Source organism: Panulirus ornatus, chromosome 2 (assembly GCF_036320965.1).
Source record: "Panulirus ornatus isolate Po-2019 chromosome 2, ASM3632096v1, whole genome shotgun sequence".
In the NCBI taxonomy this organism is placed as follows: domain Eukaryota; kingdom Metazoa; phylum Arthropoda; class Malacostraca; order Decapoda; family Palinuridae; genus Panulirus; species Panulirus ornatus.
In genome coordinates, this window is record NC_092225.1 from 23,026,732 (window position 1) to 23,046,787 (window position 20,056).

The following is a 20,056-nucleotide window of genomic DNA, read 5'->3' on the forward strand; positions in this document are numbered from 1 at the left end:
CTGCACTGGCGGTTATTAGCTATGGAGATTCTAATTGCCATGGCCACCCCCTTGAGGGAGTTCCAGTTGGGAACAAGTGTCAGAGATTAAGATAGATAATTAGGGAGGAGTCTCTGAAGACATTGCATTAGAGTTGCCGTCTGCCCATAGCTAAGAAGTGGCAATGGAGCTCAACAGTTATGGAGATTCTTTTGTCATGGCCACCCCCTTGAGGGAGTTCCTAATGGGAATGAGCATCAGAGGTAATAGATAGGTGTAACCTCACACAGGTAGAGTCCTGTAACATATATTATTCTACTCATACAATAGAGTAAAAGCAAGTGTGAACTTGGGTGTTTCTCCCTCAGCCTCTGTAATAGCTGATTCAATGTGTGATGCAAGTTGACAGAAACCCACAGTACCTCCTTGAATGTCGAGAGGCGCACAAGTGGAGTCATTGTTTCTGAAGCATAAGTGCATTGTCCATAATTATCATATTACATGAGTATGACACTGAAAAAGATTACTGCTATGACTATTTCAAATTTGGTACTTACATATTTCTTTTTGCTTCAGGTTCTGGATGCGTGGCTATTGGTGGAACTACACCAACATTGCAGCTGGGATATTTGTTACCCATCACTGCTCCACCAGAACCTACAATAGCACTGACCTCTTCCACTGATGGAGTCATATTGGTTGGCCAGTCTGAAGTTTCAAATGCATCTAAAACCTTTCAATGAAATATCCTTTTAATATTGTTACACAGTTGTCTTATATGATTTTTCTAGTCATCTCTGGAAATTTTTATCCATGTCTGACACCTGTTCCAACTGGAACTCCCTCAAAGGAGTGGCCATGGCAGCAGAGTCTTATTGTCTTATTAATATAACATATATTTTTTACTGACAAATGACTGCAAAAAAAAAAAATGATTATTTAAAAATTACATTATGTAAAATATCTAAACATGCTTTCAGCATACACAAAATAATGCCAAAGAAAATGTACAGTATTTAAATAAAGTATAATTTCTTTACTTCTGTAATTGTATTTAATCCAAGCACTTCGACAAATGTCCATTTTTCAACATGTATGTACATACCAGTATTATTTTTTTTATATTTTTCAAGTTTACAGCTTGTGCAAATATTAAACTACCAACTATCAGCTATACAAATGAAATGCAAATTACTGTTTTATTCCAAGAGTTATTACACCTTTTTGAATGCAGTTTAAAAACCACCAGATGATAAATGAGATTAAAATTTGACAAGGATTCAAAAGGTTTATAGAGCAAGTTGTTTAGAAACAATGGCAGTCACAATGCTTAAGATACACAAATCTCAAAATATAATCTTTACCATTTCTTAGACAGTTACTTATGTAGTGCATAAACTACAGTTCATCTTATGGATCTTAAAGGCCTGTCTACACGAGCGGTCCTGATCAGCGGGTTTGCCCGTTAACGGGCAAATTCTGGCGGGCCTGCCCATGAATGTTGTCCACACGACCGAAGTGATGAACAGCCGGGCCTGCCCGACAATGTTGCCAGTAGCGGGTGGAGTGCGGTACGAGAACCATGGTGCCTAGCATTGTCAAGAAAAAGATAAAGGTCAATCAAAGTACTAGTAAGTGCTTTAGACCAAAAAATTGTTGGTGGCTCACTAGAGTTATCCTGGGCTGCCATCGTTAAATGTTCACTATGCCGTGGGATGTGGAATGAAGGCCCGCTGTGGGTTCACGATATTATCTTGCGTCTGGCAGGGTAGAAACTCCAGCTACCGGGCACCAGCTCAGTGATTTCGCTCGGCGGGCTTTCAGGCAATTTGATCGTTTGCCCGTCAAATATGCCCATTAAAGGCATGTCTACACGAAACGGGCATATTTGACGGGCAAATGATCAAATTGCCTGAAAGCCCACCGAGCGAAATCACTGAGCTGGTGCCCGGTAGCTGGAGTTTCTACCCTGCCAGACGCAAGATAATATCGTGAACCCACAGCGGGCCTTCATCCCACATCCCACGGCATAGTGAACATTTAACAATGGCAGCCCAGGATAACTCTAGTGAGCCACCAACAATTTTTTGGTCTAAAGCATTTACTAGTACTTTGATTGACCTTTATCGTAAGAATCCATGTTTATGGAATGTGAAGCTGAAATGCTATAAGAGCACAAAATCTTTTTCTTGACAATGCTAGGTACCATGGTTCTCGTACCGCACTCCACCCGCTACTGGCAATATCGTCGGGCAGGCCCGGCTGTTCATCACTTCGGTTGTGTGGACAACATTCACGGGCAGGCCCGCCAGAATTTGCCCATTAACGGGCAAACCCACCGATCAGGCCCGCTCGTGTAGACAGGCCTTAAGTCTCAACTTTGATGCCATCTGGCTCAAAATATCCTTACCCTATCGAGCTTAATTTGTTTGGAATACACCATCCCCTAAATCCCACCAATGTATAACTTTTGACTGATTTCCTGCCATGAGACATTGCACTCTTCACATCCACTAGCTGAAATTCTCAATGCATCTGATTTCAATCTAAACCAAAGAGATTGGCTAAGCTCTACATGGGACAATCCTCATAAATTTGTCCACTTCTTTGACCCTTAAATTGTAACAACCTGCAGCAACTTCGTAAACTTCCAATGTGAGTTTCTGGTCATCATAATCATCCCTTGACCACTTCTTTCTTTTCATCAACAATCACTCTCTTTACAGACTATTGCCTTTGTAAGATTTTACCAAAGAGCGTACTGAGCAAGAGCTCTTCCCTTCTAATTCTTATGTCAGCCTTCATGTCCATTCAGTCAGTCTTGTCATTTTTTTTTTAGAAAATAGAGTGCACCAATTCATTTCTTCAGTAAGTATACTGGTCTCCCCTAATTTAAGTAAGATTTGCATTCCTGGAAAATGAGAGTCAAAGCAAAATACTTTTATCATAGTACAAAGGAAAATGCTCCAGATTCTGTTTTCTCACTAATTGACACATACAAATGATATATCAATAAGAAGTGATGTAATTCAATAAAAATACAGTAAATAAGAATACCCTATCAGGCTAGTTTTCCCATTCACTAGATAACTGATGATTGTCATACTGAATACAATGAGGCATTAGGGCATGTGTGGCAGCTGGTTATTTGGTCAGCAAGCAACAGCTGGTCACCTCCAATTTCTTACTTTGGTTGTTATATTTACCAACAGTGAAGTTAAATAGGTAGTGAATTCTTCAATCTTGGATGTATTACTGTGCTTACGTGTGGTAAACAGCAGTCTGACAGCCAGTCAGTCTTACTTCTCAGCTCCTTTCTTTTTAGAATTAAAACTGTAATTAAACTGGAGTTGGAAAATGGAGAGTAGACCAACAAATGGGCTGCATACCTGCTACCCTTACAATAATCTGGCCAAATTTTTTAACTTTCAGAGAATGGTCCAGCAAGCCAACATTCTGTAACATTTACAGTGTCTCACAAATGATGCATATGAGATGTTCAACACATATTTTGGAACAAGGTGCCTGCTTTGTTCTCACCAAACTGTTTATCTCTGAACTACACCTATTACAACAAATTTTTAATAACACTCTTTAATCTTGAATTCAGTTTCAGCAAACTCATGCAGTGTTCATGGGAAAACCTGTATTTTCATATACCTAGCCAAAAACATTTCCAACAGCAGCTTTAATTCAATCTTTCCCTCTGTTTTCTGACCTAGTAAGTCTAAAGATAACTTTCAAAACGATAAAGCCACTTTTCAGCGCCTTATTTTCACTCTATTGTAGATGATTCTAAATCTCATCCTTTAATGTGAATCCCACAATGACTACACAGGTAAATCATCTGCATAACTGGTATTTACTCTTTTTCCTTCCCCAAAATGGTAAAAGAAAAAGGGGGGCAGGGGATTTGAGAAGTGTTAGGAATATATCCCCATTTGTCCTTTGTCCTATTTGGTCTGCTTCACACAAATTTGCTGCATGAGCATTTTTCTAGGGAAGGCCAGAAAACTGGAAAGAAAGGGTGTTCCTGAACAATTATACAGAATAGGTTAATGTTACAAAATATGTTTGAGATAAGGAGTTCGTAACTTTTAAATATATACTGTCACATACTTAATCATATTACATGTTAAAAATTCACAAGGCCTCAGCATCCCGTAAACCCTTTGTTTTCAGACAGCACCCACCAAATATTTTCCTTTTACATATTAGCTATAAAAATAGAAATCTTTTCTTTATCCTAAACATGGTTTGATATTGCCTTAAATTTGCAATACCCAACTTACAACACTAAGAATATATAAGTTTCGCATGTCTACACATTAAAGTTAACAGCATTTGGAACAAACTTGCATTTATCTTAAAATTTAATTTGGCTGCAGACAACAAAAAATCTTAGCTTAACATATTCAATTACAAATTGTACTTTTTATTCATGCACACCACACTTCACACCTTCTATGTGGAATCGATGCATAACAGAGGAACAGCTTAGCAAATACCAAATCTACCTTGAGGGACAAAATGTTTAATTAACAACATTTTAAACATTTTGCCTATGCTCACATGAGCTCTTTCACATACAGAACATTAATAACTCACAATAATCCAGGTGTCTCCACAATCTTTTTAAGTCTCTCTGGATAAAAGATGTGAAATGTATGCATTATTGGTAGCTTGCACTTCATCTCGCAGCTTTTTTATCTCTGCCTGCAGCTCAGCATCTGTCAAGTTATCCACATCAAGAGCTGCAGCCTTGGCAAGGAATTCCTCCACTAACTTTTCACCTTCCTGAAACCACAGATTTTTTTTTTCTTTAATTTTGACTAATGGAATATGCAAAATATTCCTCTGATTATTTACACAAAAGGCTGATGGGAGTCAAATTATTTGATTATTACTCCAATGTTACAAACATTTAAGAATCTTAACTCTTTACACCTTACCTGTTTCTCCAGCTTTCTTTTCTTAACAGCTCCTTCAGAGTCATCATCATCTCCAAATTCATCCTCCAGCTCTCCAGCCTTCCTCTTGGCATACTAAAAAAAAGTATGTTAAAGGAAGTAAACAATTTTTCCAAATAACATGATGCACAGAATATAAACCATAAAAAGGAATAGGGGATAGGGGAGAAAAAATACTTCCCACGCATTACCCATGTGTCGGAGAAGGCGACTAAAGGGGATGGGGGGGGGGATAAACCCTCCCCTCCTTGAATGTTAACTTTCTAAAAGGGGAAACAGAAGCAGGAGCTACACGGGGAGAGCTCATCCTCCTCGAAGGCTCATATTGGGGTGTCTAAATGTGTGTGGATGTAACCAAGATGAGAAAAAAGTAGAGATAGGTAGTATGTTTGAGGAAAGGAACCTGGATGTTTTGGCGCTGAGTAAAACAAAGCTCAACGGTAAAAAGGAAGAGTGGTTTGGGAATGTTTTGGAGTAAAGTCAGGGGATGGTGAGACAAGAGCAAGGGAAGGAGTAGCACTACTCCTGAAACAGGAATTGTGGGAGTATGTGATAGAGTGTAAGAAAGTAAACTCTAGATTGATATGGGTAAAACTGAAAGTGGATGAAGAGAAATGGGTGATTATCGGTGCCTATGCACCTGGGCATGAGAAGAAAGATCACGAGAGGCAAGAGTTTTGGGAGCAGCTGAGTGAGTGTATTAGTAGTTTTGATGCACGAGACCAGGTTATAGTGATGGGTGATTTGAATGCAAAGGTGAGTAATATGGCAGTTGAGGGAATAATTGGTGTACATGGGGTGTTCAGTGTTGTAAAAGGAAATGGTGAAGAGCTTGTAGATTTTTGTGCTGAAAATCTAAGTATACTTGCATACATAAGTATACGTATGTAAGTAAGAGAGTTGGCCAGAGTGTTCGTGGATCACATGTTAATTGATAGGCGTGTGAAAGAGAGACTTTTGGATGTTAATATGCTGAGAGGGGCAACTGGAAGGATGTCTGATCATTATCTTGTGGAGGCAAAGGTGAAGATTCGTAGAGGTTTTCAAAAAAGAAGAGAGAATGTTGGGGTGAAGAGAGTGGTGAGAGTAAGCGAGCTTGGGAAGGAGACTTGTGTGAGGAAGTACCAGGAGAGACTGAGTGCAGAATGGAAAAAGGTGAGAGGTGCAACTGGAAGGATGTCTGATCTTGTGGAGGCGAAGGTGAAGATTTGTAGAGGTTTTCAAAAAAGAAGAGAGAATGTTGGGGTGAAGAGAGTGGTGAGAGTAAGTGAGCTTGGGAAGGAGACTTGTGTGAGGAAGTACCAGGAGAGACTGAGTTCAGAATGGAATAAGGTGAGAGCAAAGGACGTAAGGGGAGTGGGGGAGGAATGGGATGTATTTAGGGAAGCAGTGATGACTAGCACAAAAGATGCTTGTGGTATGAGAAGCATGGGAGGTGGGCAGATTAGAAAGGGTAGAGTGGTGGGATGAAGAAGTAAGATTATTAGTAAAAGAGAAGGGAGAGGCATTTGGACAAATTTTGCAGGGAAATAGTGCAAATGACTGGGAGATGTATAAAAGAAAGAGGCAGGAGGTCAACAGAAAGGTACAAGAGGTGAAAAAGAGGGGAAATGAGAGTTGGGGTGAGAGAGTATCATTAAATTTTAGGAGGAATAAAAAGATGTTTTGGAAGGAGGTAAATAAAGTGCGTAAGTCAAGAGAACAAACAGGGAACATCAGTGAAGCGGGGCTAATGGGGAGGTAATAACAAGTTGTGGTGATGTGAGAAGGAGATGGAGTGAGTATTTTGAAGGATATATGTGTCAGAGGTGGAGGGAACAAGAAGTGGGAGACCTAATTGGAGGTGGAAGGATGGAGTGAAAAAGATTTTGAGCAATCGGGCCTGAAAATGCAGGAGGGTGAAAGGCGTGCAAGGAATAGAGAGAATTGGAACGATGTGGTATTCGGTATATGTACATGTGTGGACATGTATGTATATACATTTGCATGTGGGTGCGCTGGGCCATTCTTTCGCCTGTTTCCTTGCGCTACCTCGCAAACGCAGGAGACAGCAACAGAGTATAATAAAAAATAAAAGGAAAAGGAGTGTCTTTCTATGGTATCTATATACTATCATAAGACATGATGTACTCAAAAATTTTCCAGCCTAACGAGGAATGATGCAATGCACTATTTACCATCAACCTTATTTTGTTTGTCATTAAAAATGTGTCCAAACTTTAGGTGCAAGATGCATAATGAAATACAGAAATAATTTGTCCACCCGCTAAGTTACCTTACAGAAAAATATTTTGGAAAGAATGTGGGTTTTTGAAAAAAAAAAAATTTCCTTTCTACAAGTGATTGTTCTCCCATGACATAGTGCAACTTACTGGACCATAGCACATTACCCAACCTCACATAATTTTACACTGTCTAACATGAGTATCTATCTACTATATCTCTGACGCCTGTTCCCTCCGGGAACTCCCATCAAGGGGTAGCCATGGCAAAAGTCTCCACTTTTCCCTGTCTTCACATGCCTCCCTTGCATACACCATTCCATCGATTCTGTCTCTTATCTAAAGCATATTACCTAACCTTACAAAACTATACATTATGTCTAACCAGAGAATATCACTTTACTGCATATCACCTTCCTTTACATCATTTTACATTGTTGCATCTGAGTTTTACTCTTTTGTCCATACATTTTTTCTTTACTGTAGTTTAACTGTCTATATTTTTGGAAGATTGCTTCAATCATTTGATAGTAAGTCTTCTTGTAATTCTAGTGAAACTATAGATTCTCATCCACTTTGTATTCTTCAACCCTCTTAATTCTGAAACATCTCCCCTTCCACTCACTCCCATAAAACCCTTCTACCACCCGTGCAATACTATGCTATCTGCTGCACTGAACATGTAAAGTCCAGTAACACAAGAAATCTTACTACTATCTCATAAAAGGAACTATCACTCAAAACTGCTTTCATTTCATTTTTTCTTTTTATATGATAGAAAATTAACACATTCCTTCTTTACAATGGCCCACAACCACTCCCATTATGAGAGCTGAGCCATTAAGCTGAAACATACTTTTTAGGGTACTGCAAAATGGAAAAACTTGAAAAGCATTGTACTATACTACAATGAATAAGCAATTTAAGAGAATATCTTCTATGAACTAAATGCAACAGGTACAAGGGAGTGCATGACAGCCTTTACCGTAGTGCAAGTCTTACCTCTATTACACTTGGTGGAAAGTTAGCCAGCTCTGCTACATGGATACCAAAGCTGCGGTCACAGGGTCCTGGACGCACCTGTAAAAAATATAAAGTCATTCACACGTATCAAAAAGAATATGCTACAAACCCTCCTACAACCAAACTAATTACTGTAACCTTAATTTGCATTACACCAAACAGGGAACAAAATGAATATGTAAATGAAAATAAATGTCATAATAATACAAGACAGAACTCTGACTGTGAACAAAAACAAGCTCATCATACTATCTAACATGAAAATGGGTTCTTGTCCTTTGACAGCTGTCAGTCCCTGAAAAGGGATAAATGAAAAGCCTGAGCATAAGTTTGGTGAAATTCAAGGTATATGAATGTTGAAATGTCTAATACATATGTCAATACTGTGTACATATGAGCAGAGTTAATAATGCCACTGACATACTTATCACAAAATCTTTCAAATTCTGAATCATTTACATGTTGCTACAATATTCAATTATCGGATTATTACCATAGAAAGTATATCCTTACCAACCACACTAACAAAAGCAATGAGCCAACAATAGTAATGATACACCTACTTTCTAATGTCGTCACACATGATTTTTAACTTTATACAGGGCTTTCAATGTCCCTAAGACTTGTAAGGAGGTACCAACCCAAAGTGGCCAGAGGTTTTGGGGTGAGTTACTGGCTCCCCAACCAAATAACCAGTCAAATGCTGTCCTTCATTACAAAATCGGTATAGAGAAACAAAACACTTCCAATTACAAAATATTCAACAGTTTATGGAAACATGACAGTTCTACCTTATCTTTATAACCCCAGGAATAAAAAATATCAATACATTTGCTTGCACAAATAACATTAATAATTCAAAATTCACCTTCAAATAACGTTTCCTATGATTTGGAGCAATTAAATTTTTTTCTGTATGCAAGTGCTTAATTGTCTTCTGTTTGCACCACAGAGATACAAAACTTCACAAAGACTTTTCTTATTCAGAATATATATATACTTCTAAATTCAGGAAAGCTGCATAACTTGCTTTCTTCATCTGTTTATTGTTCTTTCTACAACTCATCCACACATTTTTTCCTAATTTTTCCCCAAAGGTATGTGTAAACTCTATTGAACCTTTTCTTCCTTCCTGGCTCTCCTTCAACCTCCAGAGAACATTGGAAAATAGGTAAAAAGAGAACCTACAGATATCTTCTGAAACAAGCAACTTTTTTCTTTATGCTACCTCATCTTTCCTGCTTTACAGGAGGTAGTGTTAAGAGCTGATAAACCTATTCTATCTGTCTATATCTCTGACATCTGTTCCAAAATGGAACTCCCTAAAGGGGGAGGCCACGGTAACAGTCTCCACAACTAGTGAACTCTAGTGCCACTTCTTAGCCTTTAGTGCCTCAACCTTAAAAGGCCACTGGCCGAGGGTATCCTTAACACAGTGTTTGCAAAGGCTCGTACCTGATGTTCCGACTGATTACTTATACCTATTGCTCCTACCTATGTTCGTATCTACTACTTCTACCTAATGTTTCTACCTAATGCTCCTGCCTAAATGTTCCTACCTACTGCTTCCATCTATTGCTCCTATCATTATGCTTAAGAAGGAGCTAACGCAAGGTGCTCACCATAGGAAAATCTTGAGTTACGAAGAATGAACTGTGTGAGTTAAGTGTCATCAAGTGTTATATATGTCAAGGAGAGAGTGTTTGTTTGTGGACAGATTTCTAGTAGTCCACATGTGGGTGAGGCAGAAAGAAAAGACAGCTAGCTGGGTCAGAGGAGTGCAACATGACAACCACTGACGTGCTGGCTCAATACGCAGCAATCACTAACCCTCCCAATACCTGGGCAGGTGGTACTTATAACAGACCTCCCTGGGAATCAGCTGCCTATCAATTACTATGTACCAGAACCAATGAAGGTGATTGTGTATAGTTAGGATAATGAGAGACGGGGTTAAAGGTCTGTAAAAATATACACTGAAATAGCAAAGAGCTAACACAATGGAGCATGTACATAACATGCCACAATGAACTGCCAACACACATTATCCAGATGTAGCGGGTAAAGAATGTTCTGGCGCAGCAAAGCAGAAATGGTCGTGATTCATATTACTCAAGCACAGGATCAAATGCTCTCAAGTAAATCACCTCCAGACTATCCCCTCCCATCATCTCTTGCTTGAAAGACTGCCACTCACAAAAATGGAAACGTTTATGATTCAGTATCTGTTTAACATTTTCTCTTCTGGGTCTTAGTTGACTTATTGCAAATATCTTTCTAGGCAAGGTTCACTGCATTCACATAAGAATATAGCAAATGTAAATAAAGGCTAACTGACCTGATATAAGAGAGTAAGAGCACCATGAGCAGTAGTAGCCATCACATGGAAGTTTTTCACACTGTCTACCTCATCTGCCAATGCTGTCAGCTCATGAAAATGAGTGGCAAATAGGCAAAATGATCCAATCTCCTTAGCTATATATCTGTCAACAAATAATAAATAAAAATGCAATCAATGATCTCCCAAAGAAGTGAGGCATACAGACACATAAGTATATGATGTGTATAAGAGCAGAGTTAACATAAAAATTTTGGGCAAAAATTTAAGGCACCTCTATGTTGTACTTGATTAAATACATACACAAGCAGTGCTACAATGGGAAAGACTCACTTGAGCTAATTCAAAAAAGTGCAGACTCACTTAAACTATAAATATATACTCACTCTGATATAGCCCAAGCCAATCCAAAACCATCATACGTCGAAGTTCCACGACCAAGCTCATCAATTATGATCAGCGATTCACTGCTTGCAGACTATGAAGAAAAACAGAATCACAACGTAAGTTAATGCAAACTAGTGTACGTAAGTGTAAGTGGATAACTGGAATCTGACAATAATCAGAGAGCATCAAGAACGTCTGGATGCTTCCCACCAATCTATCAAAATGATAAGTTAGTCTCATGACCTTGCAAATATCTCTCAGAAAACATTAAATGACATCAAACTTGATGCATTTTCCTTCACAAAATGAAAACATTAGTTTTCAGTGTCAAATGTAAAATCTATATAAGTTGAATGCACATTAACACATTAATGCGAAAACTAATGGTCTCAACATAATTCCAGCAATAAATTGATGAAAACAGCATCAGTCACTTTTGCACATAATGTAATAAACAATACTCACTGATGAGTAACCCGAAAACTTTTAATCTGCTCCAAAGAGTCATCTTTCATCTTTTTGACAGAATCTACCATGGTAATGGCCAAAACATACACCAGTACTGGCCAACTTGGATGATGAGCAAGAGAAACAAGAAAGTAAGAATTAATGTGAGCTCCTGAGGTGCTTGTAGACCTTGCTCTTAAAGGTGGAAAAATCAGAAAAGAAGGGAAAGATAAAAACAGCAAAGAATTCCAGAGCTTCACTACAAAAGGACATGAGGTACCACAACAGTCAATCTTTATGTGGATGGTCTCTCCTCAAGCTGTGGGAAGCAACAGCCACATGCATTCCGCAAGTGCAGGTGAACGAGACTGACACACTTACAGATATCACATGAAAGCAGTGACCAAAATGATATGTGTGGAACAAAGAGATGGCAGCAACATCATGTTGGATGAAAATGAATGGCTGAAGTGGAGTGATAGCAGGAGAGTTAATTAGACAAAATGCTTTTAATTACCCACTGGCTAGCAAAAAGGTGGAAGAAAAACCACCGCAGTTTGAGAGCAGTACTCTATACTGGAACATATGAGGCCCCTTTGGACAAGGAATAGCTACTCATAAAAGAACGGGTATAAACAAATGGCTTTTTTGGCTTTCATTGTCTGCTCCTTATTAATAAACAATTAAAATTTGTTCCCACCGATGACCAATTGAGCATGTGACAATCCAAGTTAAAGAGTGGTAATGATCAAATATAACAGCAAAAAAGAGGAAAAAAACTAACCTGAAGAATGGTAGCAGTCTCCAACATTTCTGCCATAAAAGTTGACACTCCTTTTAGCTGACAATCTCCAGCACCCACACGAGCTACAAATAAACAGAAAATAATAACACCTTCCTGGCCAAAAACATCAAAACAGGCAAGGAACAGCAATCCTACAAGATGGTATGCAAGGGATTTCACATATGTATCATTCAAGCACAATTCTGAAAAATAACATATCCATTTGGCATTTTCTACCTGGCAAAATAACTTTCCAACTATTGCACAATATCAAGTTCTTAGATACTATCCAGCTTCTAATATGAAAAAAGCAAAAATGATGATAGAGGCAGCAATGACCTTAATCAAAATCACAGATTATTTATCTATCTATCAATTTTAAGTATATTTCTAACTTTCATTGAGTGGATCAAACATATACAGCCTTAAAAATTAATCGTTCTTCCTTAGCTGACATCGAGCAACTTACAGTAAACCATATGCACTTGCTACTTTTTCACTCGGCACACCACCTCCATAAACAAAATGTTTCCAATGCATCCAATCACAAATCATTCCTCTAAAATATTCATATGAAATATCCCTTGCCCTAATCCTGTATCCTAATGCATTTATCCATCTCTTCCAGTCTCCCTCTATTCTCTGTACTATTTCCAACCCTAAATCTTCTTTAGTAACCTTCAACCAGCCAAATATTCTACATGGCAAAACTATCCTGAAAGACTTACATATATGTTACTTTCTACCCTAAATTAACATTAAAAAATAATTTCATGTAGAGAAAAAGAGGAAATAACCAGGTCAAACCAAAGTAAATCTGGAATACTGAGGCCTTCAATAACCTCTGTAGTTCTGACTTTGAAAAATCAATCTAATCCTTGATACTCCTTACTTCAAAACAAAATTCTACCATGCCCTCATCAATCAATTCAGGTTGTCAAGAAGACAATTGCTCTTGGTCATAATACTCTAATACCCACATAAAGGAAAAATTACCAAGACCAATGAGTAAGAATTTCTATTTCACAAACGTAACATTTCAGTGATGAATTTCTATATCTTAAAAACTATTTTTCTATATATCTGTTATCATTAACTCCTCCACACCTGACTATATAGGATGGATCAACTGCATACAGGCATGCATGTGACGAAAAGTGATTCTGCAAAACTGGGGTCGTGAACCCAAACCCCACAAGATGGCAAAGATCAGGGACATTCAATTTCCTGGGGTAAACTTCCTACCCTCCTTAAGCCATACACAGAATTGAAGAACTTCCAACTGAATTCAATATTAGGTCATCACAGTGCATGAGTGAACATGGAGTAGAAACAATAGTTTTTTCCTTTTTGAAGACTGCAAAATTACTACAGTTCTTCAGAACCTTCTAATGAAGAGGACAAAACTGTTATACATTCCAGGCTGTTCTTAAGTAGCTGGCTAATAAGCTAATAAAATGCTACACATGTACGTAACTACAAACCCTGATAGTATTCAAGATTGCAGGAAGAATGACCACTGCAGGACACATATCTGAGCAAACTGACCTACTAAAACTAGTTCTGATGAAATCCTTTTTGATTTTTCTCACTGTATTATCTTCTACCTAATGCTCATGCCTAATGTTCCTACTAACTATTTCTACCTGATGTTTCTTCCTAATACTCCTACGTACTACTTCTGTCTATTGCTCCCATCATATTGCCAAAAGGCAGGGCTAGCAGATAGTGCTCCCCACAGGAAAATCTAGAGTTACAAGGAATGAACTGTGTGAGTTAAATGTTGTCAAGTATTATGCATGACAAGGCAAGGACTGTATGCTTGTAAACAGTATGCCAGTAGTCCATGTACAGGTCAGAGGTCATATTGAGTATTCATTTATGCTTACAACTTTTACGTGCTATGATAAAATTAACAGCTCCTAGAGAAATATATCTATATATTTGCTTTGCTTAGTAAGTTTAGGTATTTGAGAAGACCTACACCTGCACACTCCTCATTCTCAATTCCACTCCAGACAAATATAATAATCAAAACTGAGCCTGAAATAGGTTCAAAAAGGTGAAGGTAAAGATCAAGTTAACAATGAAAGGGAAAACACAGCATTGAAAACTTACCTAAGATGCTGTCCACAACAGATATTTCAGCCTGTTCGCAAGCCACAAAAGACCCAACCTGGGCCATCAACACTGCTGCACCAACAGATCTCAAATATGTGCTTTTTCCTCCCATGTTGGGTCCAGTTATGATATGGAACATTCCATCATCTGGGGGAAAAAAAATAAAGGATGATTACAGTTAAACAATATAATGTCTCATTTTGTAATTTTTTTCATACTATTCGCCATTGTGTGTAAAACTTTTATGAAATGCTATATCATATCACTTCTGCAAAAAAGCTTGTTAACCTCCTTCCTTTTATCAACTATCTATTATCATTAATCCATTCCAAAGGTGTCAACAAACTTTTCCTGGCATCTCTGGCAAGGTTTATCACTGTCAGGGGTTAATGGGACTAATAATGCATTAAAGAACTTTTCACTCCGAAGGAGTCCATCATTCCCTGCTATAAACTGTTCTGCAACCTTGGAGCTGCAGAAGCTCCACAAAAAGAGTCCTGGGATCATAAAATCAGAAAAATATACTATAAACTCCATTCTTAATTCAACAGAGTATGTCAGGAAGGGAAAACCTCCAAAAATTATACATGTGCATCAGTATGCTAAAGCGAAACAATTCCACACTTAAAAGTGCTTTTGCATTTTCCACTTAAGCAGATTTATCAACTGAGGCCAGCATGTCCCTTCACACCATCTCAATACTTAAAAGAGCTTCCATTCCATCCAATCCTGATCCCAACACTAGCAACTTCATTTGAAATATCCCTAACTCAAATAAATTTTCACTATTTCCATCCATCTGTTCAGCAGTCTCTCATTCCTAGTTGTACCTTCATCCTTACAGCTATATATCTCCTTGACCAAATCATCTACTATGCCTTCTAAATGACCATACCAATCTATAAGATTTTCATTCGTGTGCCTTTCTACTGACTTCTTGACACCTTACAATCCACATACAAATATACTACACAAGTTATCTATCTCTACTCCTCAAAGTTTTTACATATCCTAACCTATCTACACTTGGATTTTACATCCAAATATCAGCACTAAGGCATGTGTTCATTCATGAAAGCTCCCTGAACACTATGCTTAAAATATTTCTAGTCACCAGAGTTTTCAGGGCACCTCCAAGTTTTCTCATGCAGGACTACTTTCACCTTCAGCTTTCCTACCACCATCCTAACTCAACTTTACTCCTAAGTATTTATACTCATCCACAATTTTCAGTTCTTCAATGTTCAAACTGATCTTACATTAAGATCTTATCCTTTTCAAAAATTAGCTCCTTACTTTTACTATATCTATTTATATCTCCAATGCCTGTTCCAATTGGAACTCCCTCAAGGGCCACTGGCAGAGAGCAACTCTAGTGCTGTCTTTGAAGAGGCTCCTACCTAAGTACCTACTGACTACTTCTACCTCATGCTCCAACCTACTACTTCTAATGTTTCCACCTCATGCTCCTGCCTAAAAGTTCCTACCTACTACTTCTATCTACTGCTCCTACCATTTTGCTAAAAGGCAGAGCTATCCCATAATGCTCACCACAGGAAAATCTAGAGTTACAAAGAATGAACTGTGCAAGTTATGTGTTGTCAAGTGTTACATATGACAAGGAGAAATTGTATGTTTGTGGACAGAATGCCAGTAGTTTACGTGTGAGTGAAGCAGAAAGAAAAGACAACTACCCGGGCCAGAGGAGTGCAACTTGACAACCACTAAGTAGCTGTCACTAACCCTCCCAATACTCAGGCGGGTAGTACTGGCAACATACCTCCCTGACTGCTGGCTGCTTATCATCTACTACCAACTACCTACCTTACTTTTATTCCTAATAACTACATCAATAGACCAGCCAACCATTCTATCCACCTTTCTCTGATACCTGACAATGCAGCAGCATCTGCAAACAATTGCAGCAACTTCTATTCTGTTCCATGATCAAATATCACAACAATAACCCTACCTCACTCACAATGCCTCATCAAAATTAAAACATTACTTAACTATGCTGACATCACACAACCTTGATGAACTTCCATGTATGTCAAACCCCTCACTCATACCACCAATTACACCAATTCCACATCAAAAATCTTAATAGCAATCATCCAAATATGTGAATGACACTTTTTCCTCTATAAATTTCACTACCCTTTCCTTCATAAAGTGTAACAATTACTAACTATGTCCAGTCATCAAGTACCTGACCATTTTTCCAAGTTTCCAAACCCACTTTCCAGATCCACTCCACACTTCACAGTCTCACTTATTTACTCCATCTACACTCAAGCTTTCAGATCATTTCAGAGCTTTACTGCACTTCATACTTCCTCCTTTGTACTACTTTCCTCTGCTATTTACCTATTTCTTTTTTCATACCTCTACCTTTATTCCTGTTGCACAAACTTTATTCTCGTTATCTGAGAAACAAAAATTTTTCAATACACTGACTTCAGTTTTAGAACAAAATGACTGGCTTTAAAAGCATTATTTAAAAAAAGTTTCAATATAACTAATCTATTATAAAATTGACTTAATACAAAAACAATTAGGAGGAAATCCTGATCAAAGCCCTCATGAAAAAAAGTAAGACTGATAACTGCCTATAACTACTTCACTATACTCTTAGTGGGAAAAAATAAAAAGATGATCATAATATAAGAGATCTAAGACACATTAGAAAGCACACAGTAAAACAACTACAAAAACAATATTCTTTACAGTGACATCAAAAACAACCAAAAACACCAAATTCATAATGTAACTAACCTTTACCAAAATTGCAGTCATTTGGTATAAAAGAAACATCATCCTGGAGTTCCAAACAAGGATGACGAGCATTCTCCAGTTTTAACACACCAGATCCCCTTGGCAGAAGCTTGGGTCGAACATAGGGAATAGGGGCAGAAACAGCAGCAAAGGCCAAGGCACAGATACAATCTAAAGAAGCTAGTACTTGACCTAGATTCTGTATTACTTCAACATAACCAGCTGTAAAAATGGTACCAAAAATTAATAAACTGTAATAACATTACTATTATGATAAATATCCCCAAATTGGGTCATGATGTGGTAAAAAGAACAAAGTAGGATTGTTATAATCTTGATACCATAACAACTACTCATTAAGACAGTAGTGTGAAAGCTACCATGAGTGGATAAAGGATTGACGTCTTCCCCTTCACCAACCATCAACCACCAAAACCTAATATCAAACCTCATAAAAATTCACTTCTTAATCTCAACAGAACTTTATGAAAATTACAGTACTACCTAAAACTAATGTAGTACATACCTGCAATATTCATTATTTCATCTACAACCGTTTTTTGCTGTGTATTATACTCCTCCCGTGATGCCATATGCTGCTCATTGAGGTCTTGCAGGGCACCATTTCTGAACCGCACACCAGCTTTGTTAGTGTCAATCATCCGGTAGTTCCTGTTGTTTCGAAGGACCTTTTCCTCCTGTAAGCATTAAACAACATATGTGAAAGACTAATAAACATCTACATGAATATCAAGTTTTTTTTTTTTTTTTTTTTTTTTGCTTTGTCGCTGTCTCCTGCGTTTGCGAGGTAGCACAAGGAAACAGACGAAAAAAATGGCCCAACCCACCCCCATACACATGTACATACATACGTCCACACACGCAAATATACATACCTACACAGCTTTCCATGGTTTACCCCAGACGCTTCACATGCCCTGATTCAATCCACTGACAGCACGTCAACCCCGGTATACCACATCGATCCAATTCACTCTATTCCTTGCCCGCCTTTCACCCTCCTGCATGTTCAGGCCCCGATCACACAAAATCTTTTTCACTCCATCTTTCTACCTCCAATTTGGTCTCCCACTTCTCCTCGTTCCCTCCACCTCCGACACATACATCCTCTTGGTCAATCTTTCCTCACTCATTCTCTCCATGTGACCAAACCATTTCAAAACACCCTCTTCTGCTCTCTCAACACGCTCTTTTTATTTCCACACATCTCTCTTACCCTTACGTTACTTACTCGATCAAACCACCTCACACCACACATTGTCCTCAAACATCTCATTTCCAGCACATCCATCCTCCTGCGCACAACTCTATCCATAGCCCACGCCTCGCAACCATACAACATTGTTGGAACCACCATTCCTTCAAACATACCCATTCTTGCTTTCTGAGATAATGTTCTCGACTTCCACACATTCTTCAAGGCTCCCAGAATTTTCGCCCCCTCCCCCACCCTATGATCCACTTCCACTTCCATGGTTCCATCCACTGCCAGATCCACTCCCAGATATCTAAAACACTTTACTTAATCCAGTTTTTCTCCATTCAAACTTACCTCCCAATTGACTTGACCCTCAACCCTACTGTACCTAATAACCTTGCTCTTATTCACATTTACTCTTAACTTTCTTCTTTCACACACTTTACCAAACTCAGTCACCAGCTTCTGCAGTTTCTCACATAAATCAGCCACCAGCGCTGTATCATCAGCGAACAACAACTGACTCACTTCCCAAGCTCTCTCATCCCAACAGACTTCATACTTGCCCCTCTTTCCAAAACTCTTGCATTCACCTCCCTAACAACCCCATCCATAAACAAATTAAACAACCATGGAGACATCACACACCCCTGCCGCAAACCTACAATCACTGAGAACCAATCACTTTCCTCTCTTCCTACACGTACACATGTCTTACATCCTCGATAAAAAGGCATATCAAGAGTTACAAACCTAAAACGTAAGAGCAAAACTTGAGTGAAAAGTAGCGGAAATCTGGTCCTGTTGAGAGCATTACCTAGGTAGCATATATGTTTACCAATAAAATCAATGAAAAATAAAGTTATAGATATCTACATGTAAGTTCATAACCAAATACTAAATTTCAACTGCATCACTGGTTGGTACACGATAACTGCAACATACATCACCCAGGACAAGATTTCCACAGCACTGTTTTAAATTGCATGGAGAGTGCAAACTTCAACACTCCACCATGCCCAAAGAAAGATATATAGGGGATCTATTTTTTCATATTTCTGCACGAAAATATGAATCTTTTATTCATAACTGTTCACCAATTCTCATGTAGCTACACTGCACCATGAACAAAAAAGTGATCTTATTCAATGACACACTATATACCTGTCATGTACAATGCAACAAAATCTACATCATCCATCCATAGGCAAGCCCCACAGACCTTTCCATGGTTTCCCATACAATTCATATGCCCTGGTTCTGCCTACAGACAGAATCTCATCCCCTGTATACCATACAGCTCCAATTTCCTTTAAACCATGCATGCTTCACACCCTCCTACATTTTCAGGCCCCAAGCACTAAAATAATTGCAAATCCATCCTTCCAACTCGTCCTTCATTCCTCCAGTTTCAACACGTATACCCTCAGCCTCTCCTCATGTCCAAACCATTTAAGCATACCTTCTTCAGCTTTCTCATACTCTCTTCTTTCTTCTATAACTCTCTTTTACCCTTTCATTCTTATTTGATCAACCTTCCTCACACCACATACTACGGTCAAACCTTTCATAACCAACACATCCTCCCTCTTCCACATTTTTAGTAATCTAGGGCTTCTGCAAACACTGCTCAAGTTGCCCTCTGCCAGTGGCCTGTAAAAGGTGAGGCACTAAGGGCTAAGAAGTGGTGCTGGAGTTCACTAGTTATGGAGACTCTACTGCTGTGGCCACCCTTTTGAGAGAGTTCCAAGAAGGAACAGGCATGAGACAGAGATACTTGCACACAAG

The 20,056-nt window shown here is 38.5% G+C and overlaps 2 protein-coding genes across 5 annotated transcripts in view; one reads left to right on the forward strand and one right to left on the reverse strand.

Moving 5' to 3' along the window:
* The window catches only part of LOC139754207 (uncharacterized), a 36,931-nt gene extending 35,911 nt beyond the window's left edge, over window positions 1-1,020 (forward strand). Inside the window, 1 exon segment of the mRNA XM_071671449.1 lies at window positions 556-1,020. Within this exon segment, the coding sequence (XP_071527550.1) occupies window positions 556-722 (167 nt within the window). The 3' untranslated portion in view covers window positions 723-1,020.
* Window positions 1-20,056, reverse strand: part of spel1 (DNA mismatch repair protein spel1) — a 78,693-nt gene that overhangs the window by 2,311 nt on the left and 56,326 nt on the right. For 2 of the 4 annotated variants that reach the window (XM_071671484.1, XM_071671494.1), the window contains exons 15-23: window positions 17,576-17,747; window positions 17,050-17,271; window positions 14,269-14,418; window positions 12,151-12,233; window positions 10,919-11,010; window positions 10,533-10,677; window positions 8,174-8,251; window positions 4,932-5,024; window positions 4,588-4,776 (exon numbers count right to left, since the gene is read on the reverse strand). In XM_071671484.1, coding sequence (XP_071527585.1) covers window positions 4,615-4,776; window positions 4,932-5,024; window positions 8,174-8,251; window positions 10,533-10,677; window positions 10,919-11,010; window positions 12,151-12,233; window positions 14,269-14,418; window positions 17,050-17,271; window positions 17,576-17,747 — 1,197 coding nt within the window. In that variant the 3' untranslated portion in view covers window positions 4,588-4,614. Of the gene's footprint in view, window positions 1-2,403; window positions 4,777-4,931; window positions 5,025-8,173; window positions 8,252-10,532; window positions 10,678-10,918; window positions 11,011-12,150; window positions 12,234-14,268; window positions 14,419-17,049; window positions 17,272-17,575; window positions 17,748-20,056 lie in introns of those variants that run through there. The other 2 variants (XM_071671473.1, XM_071671462.1) reach the window with 1 other exon arrangement.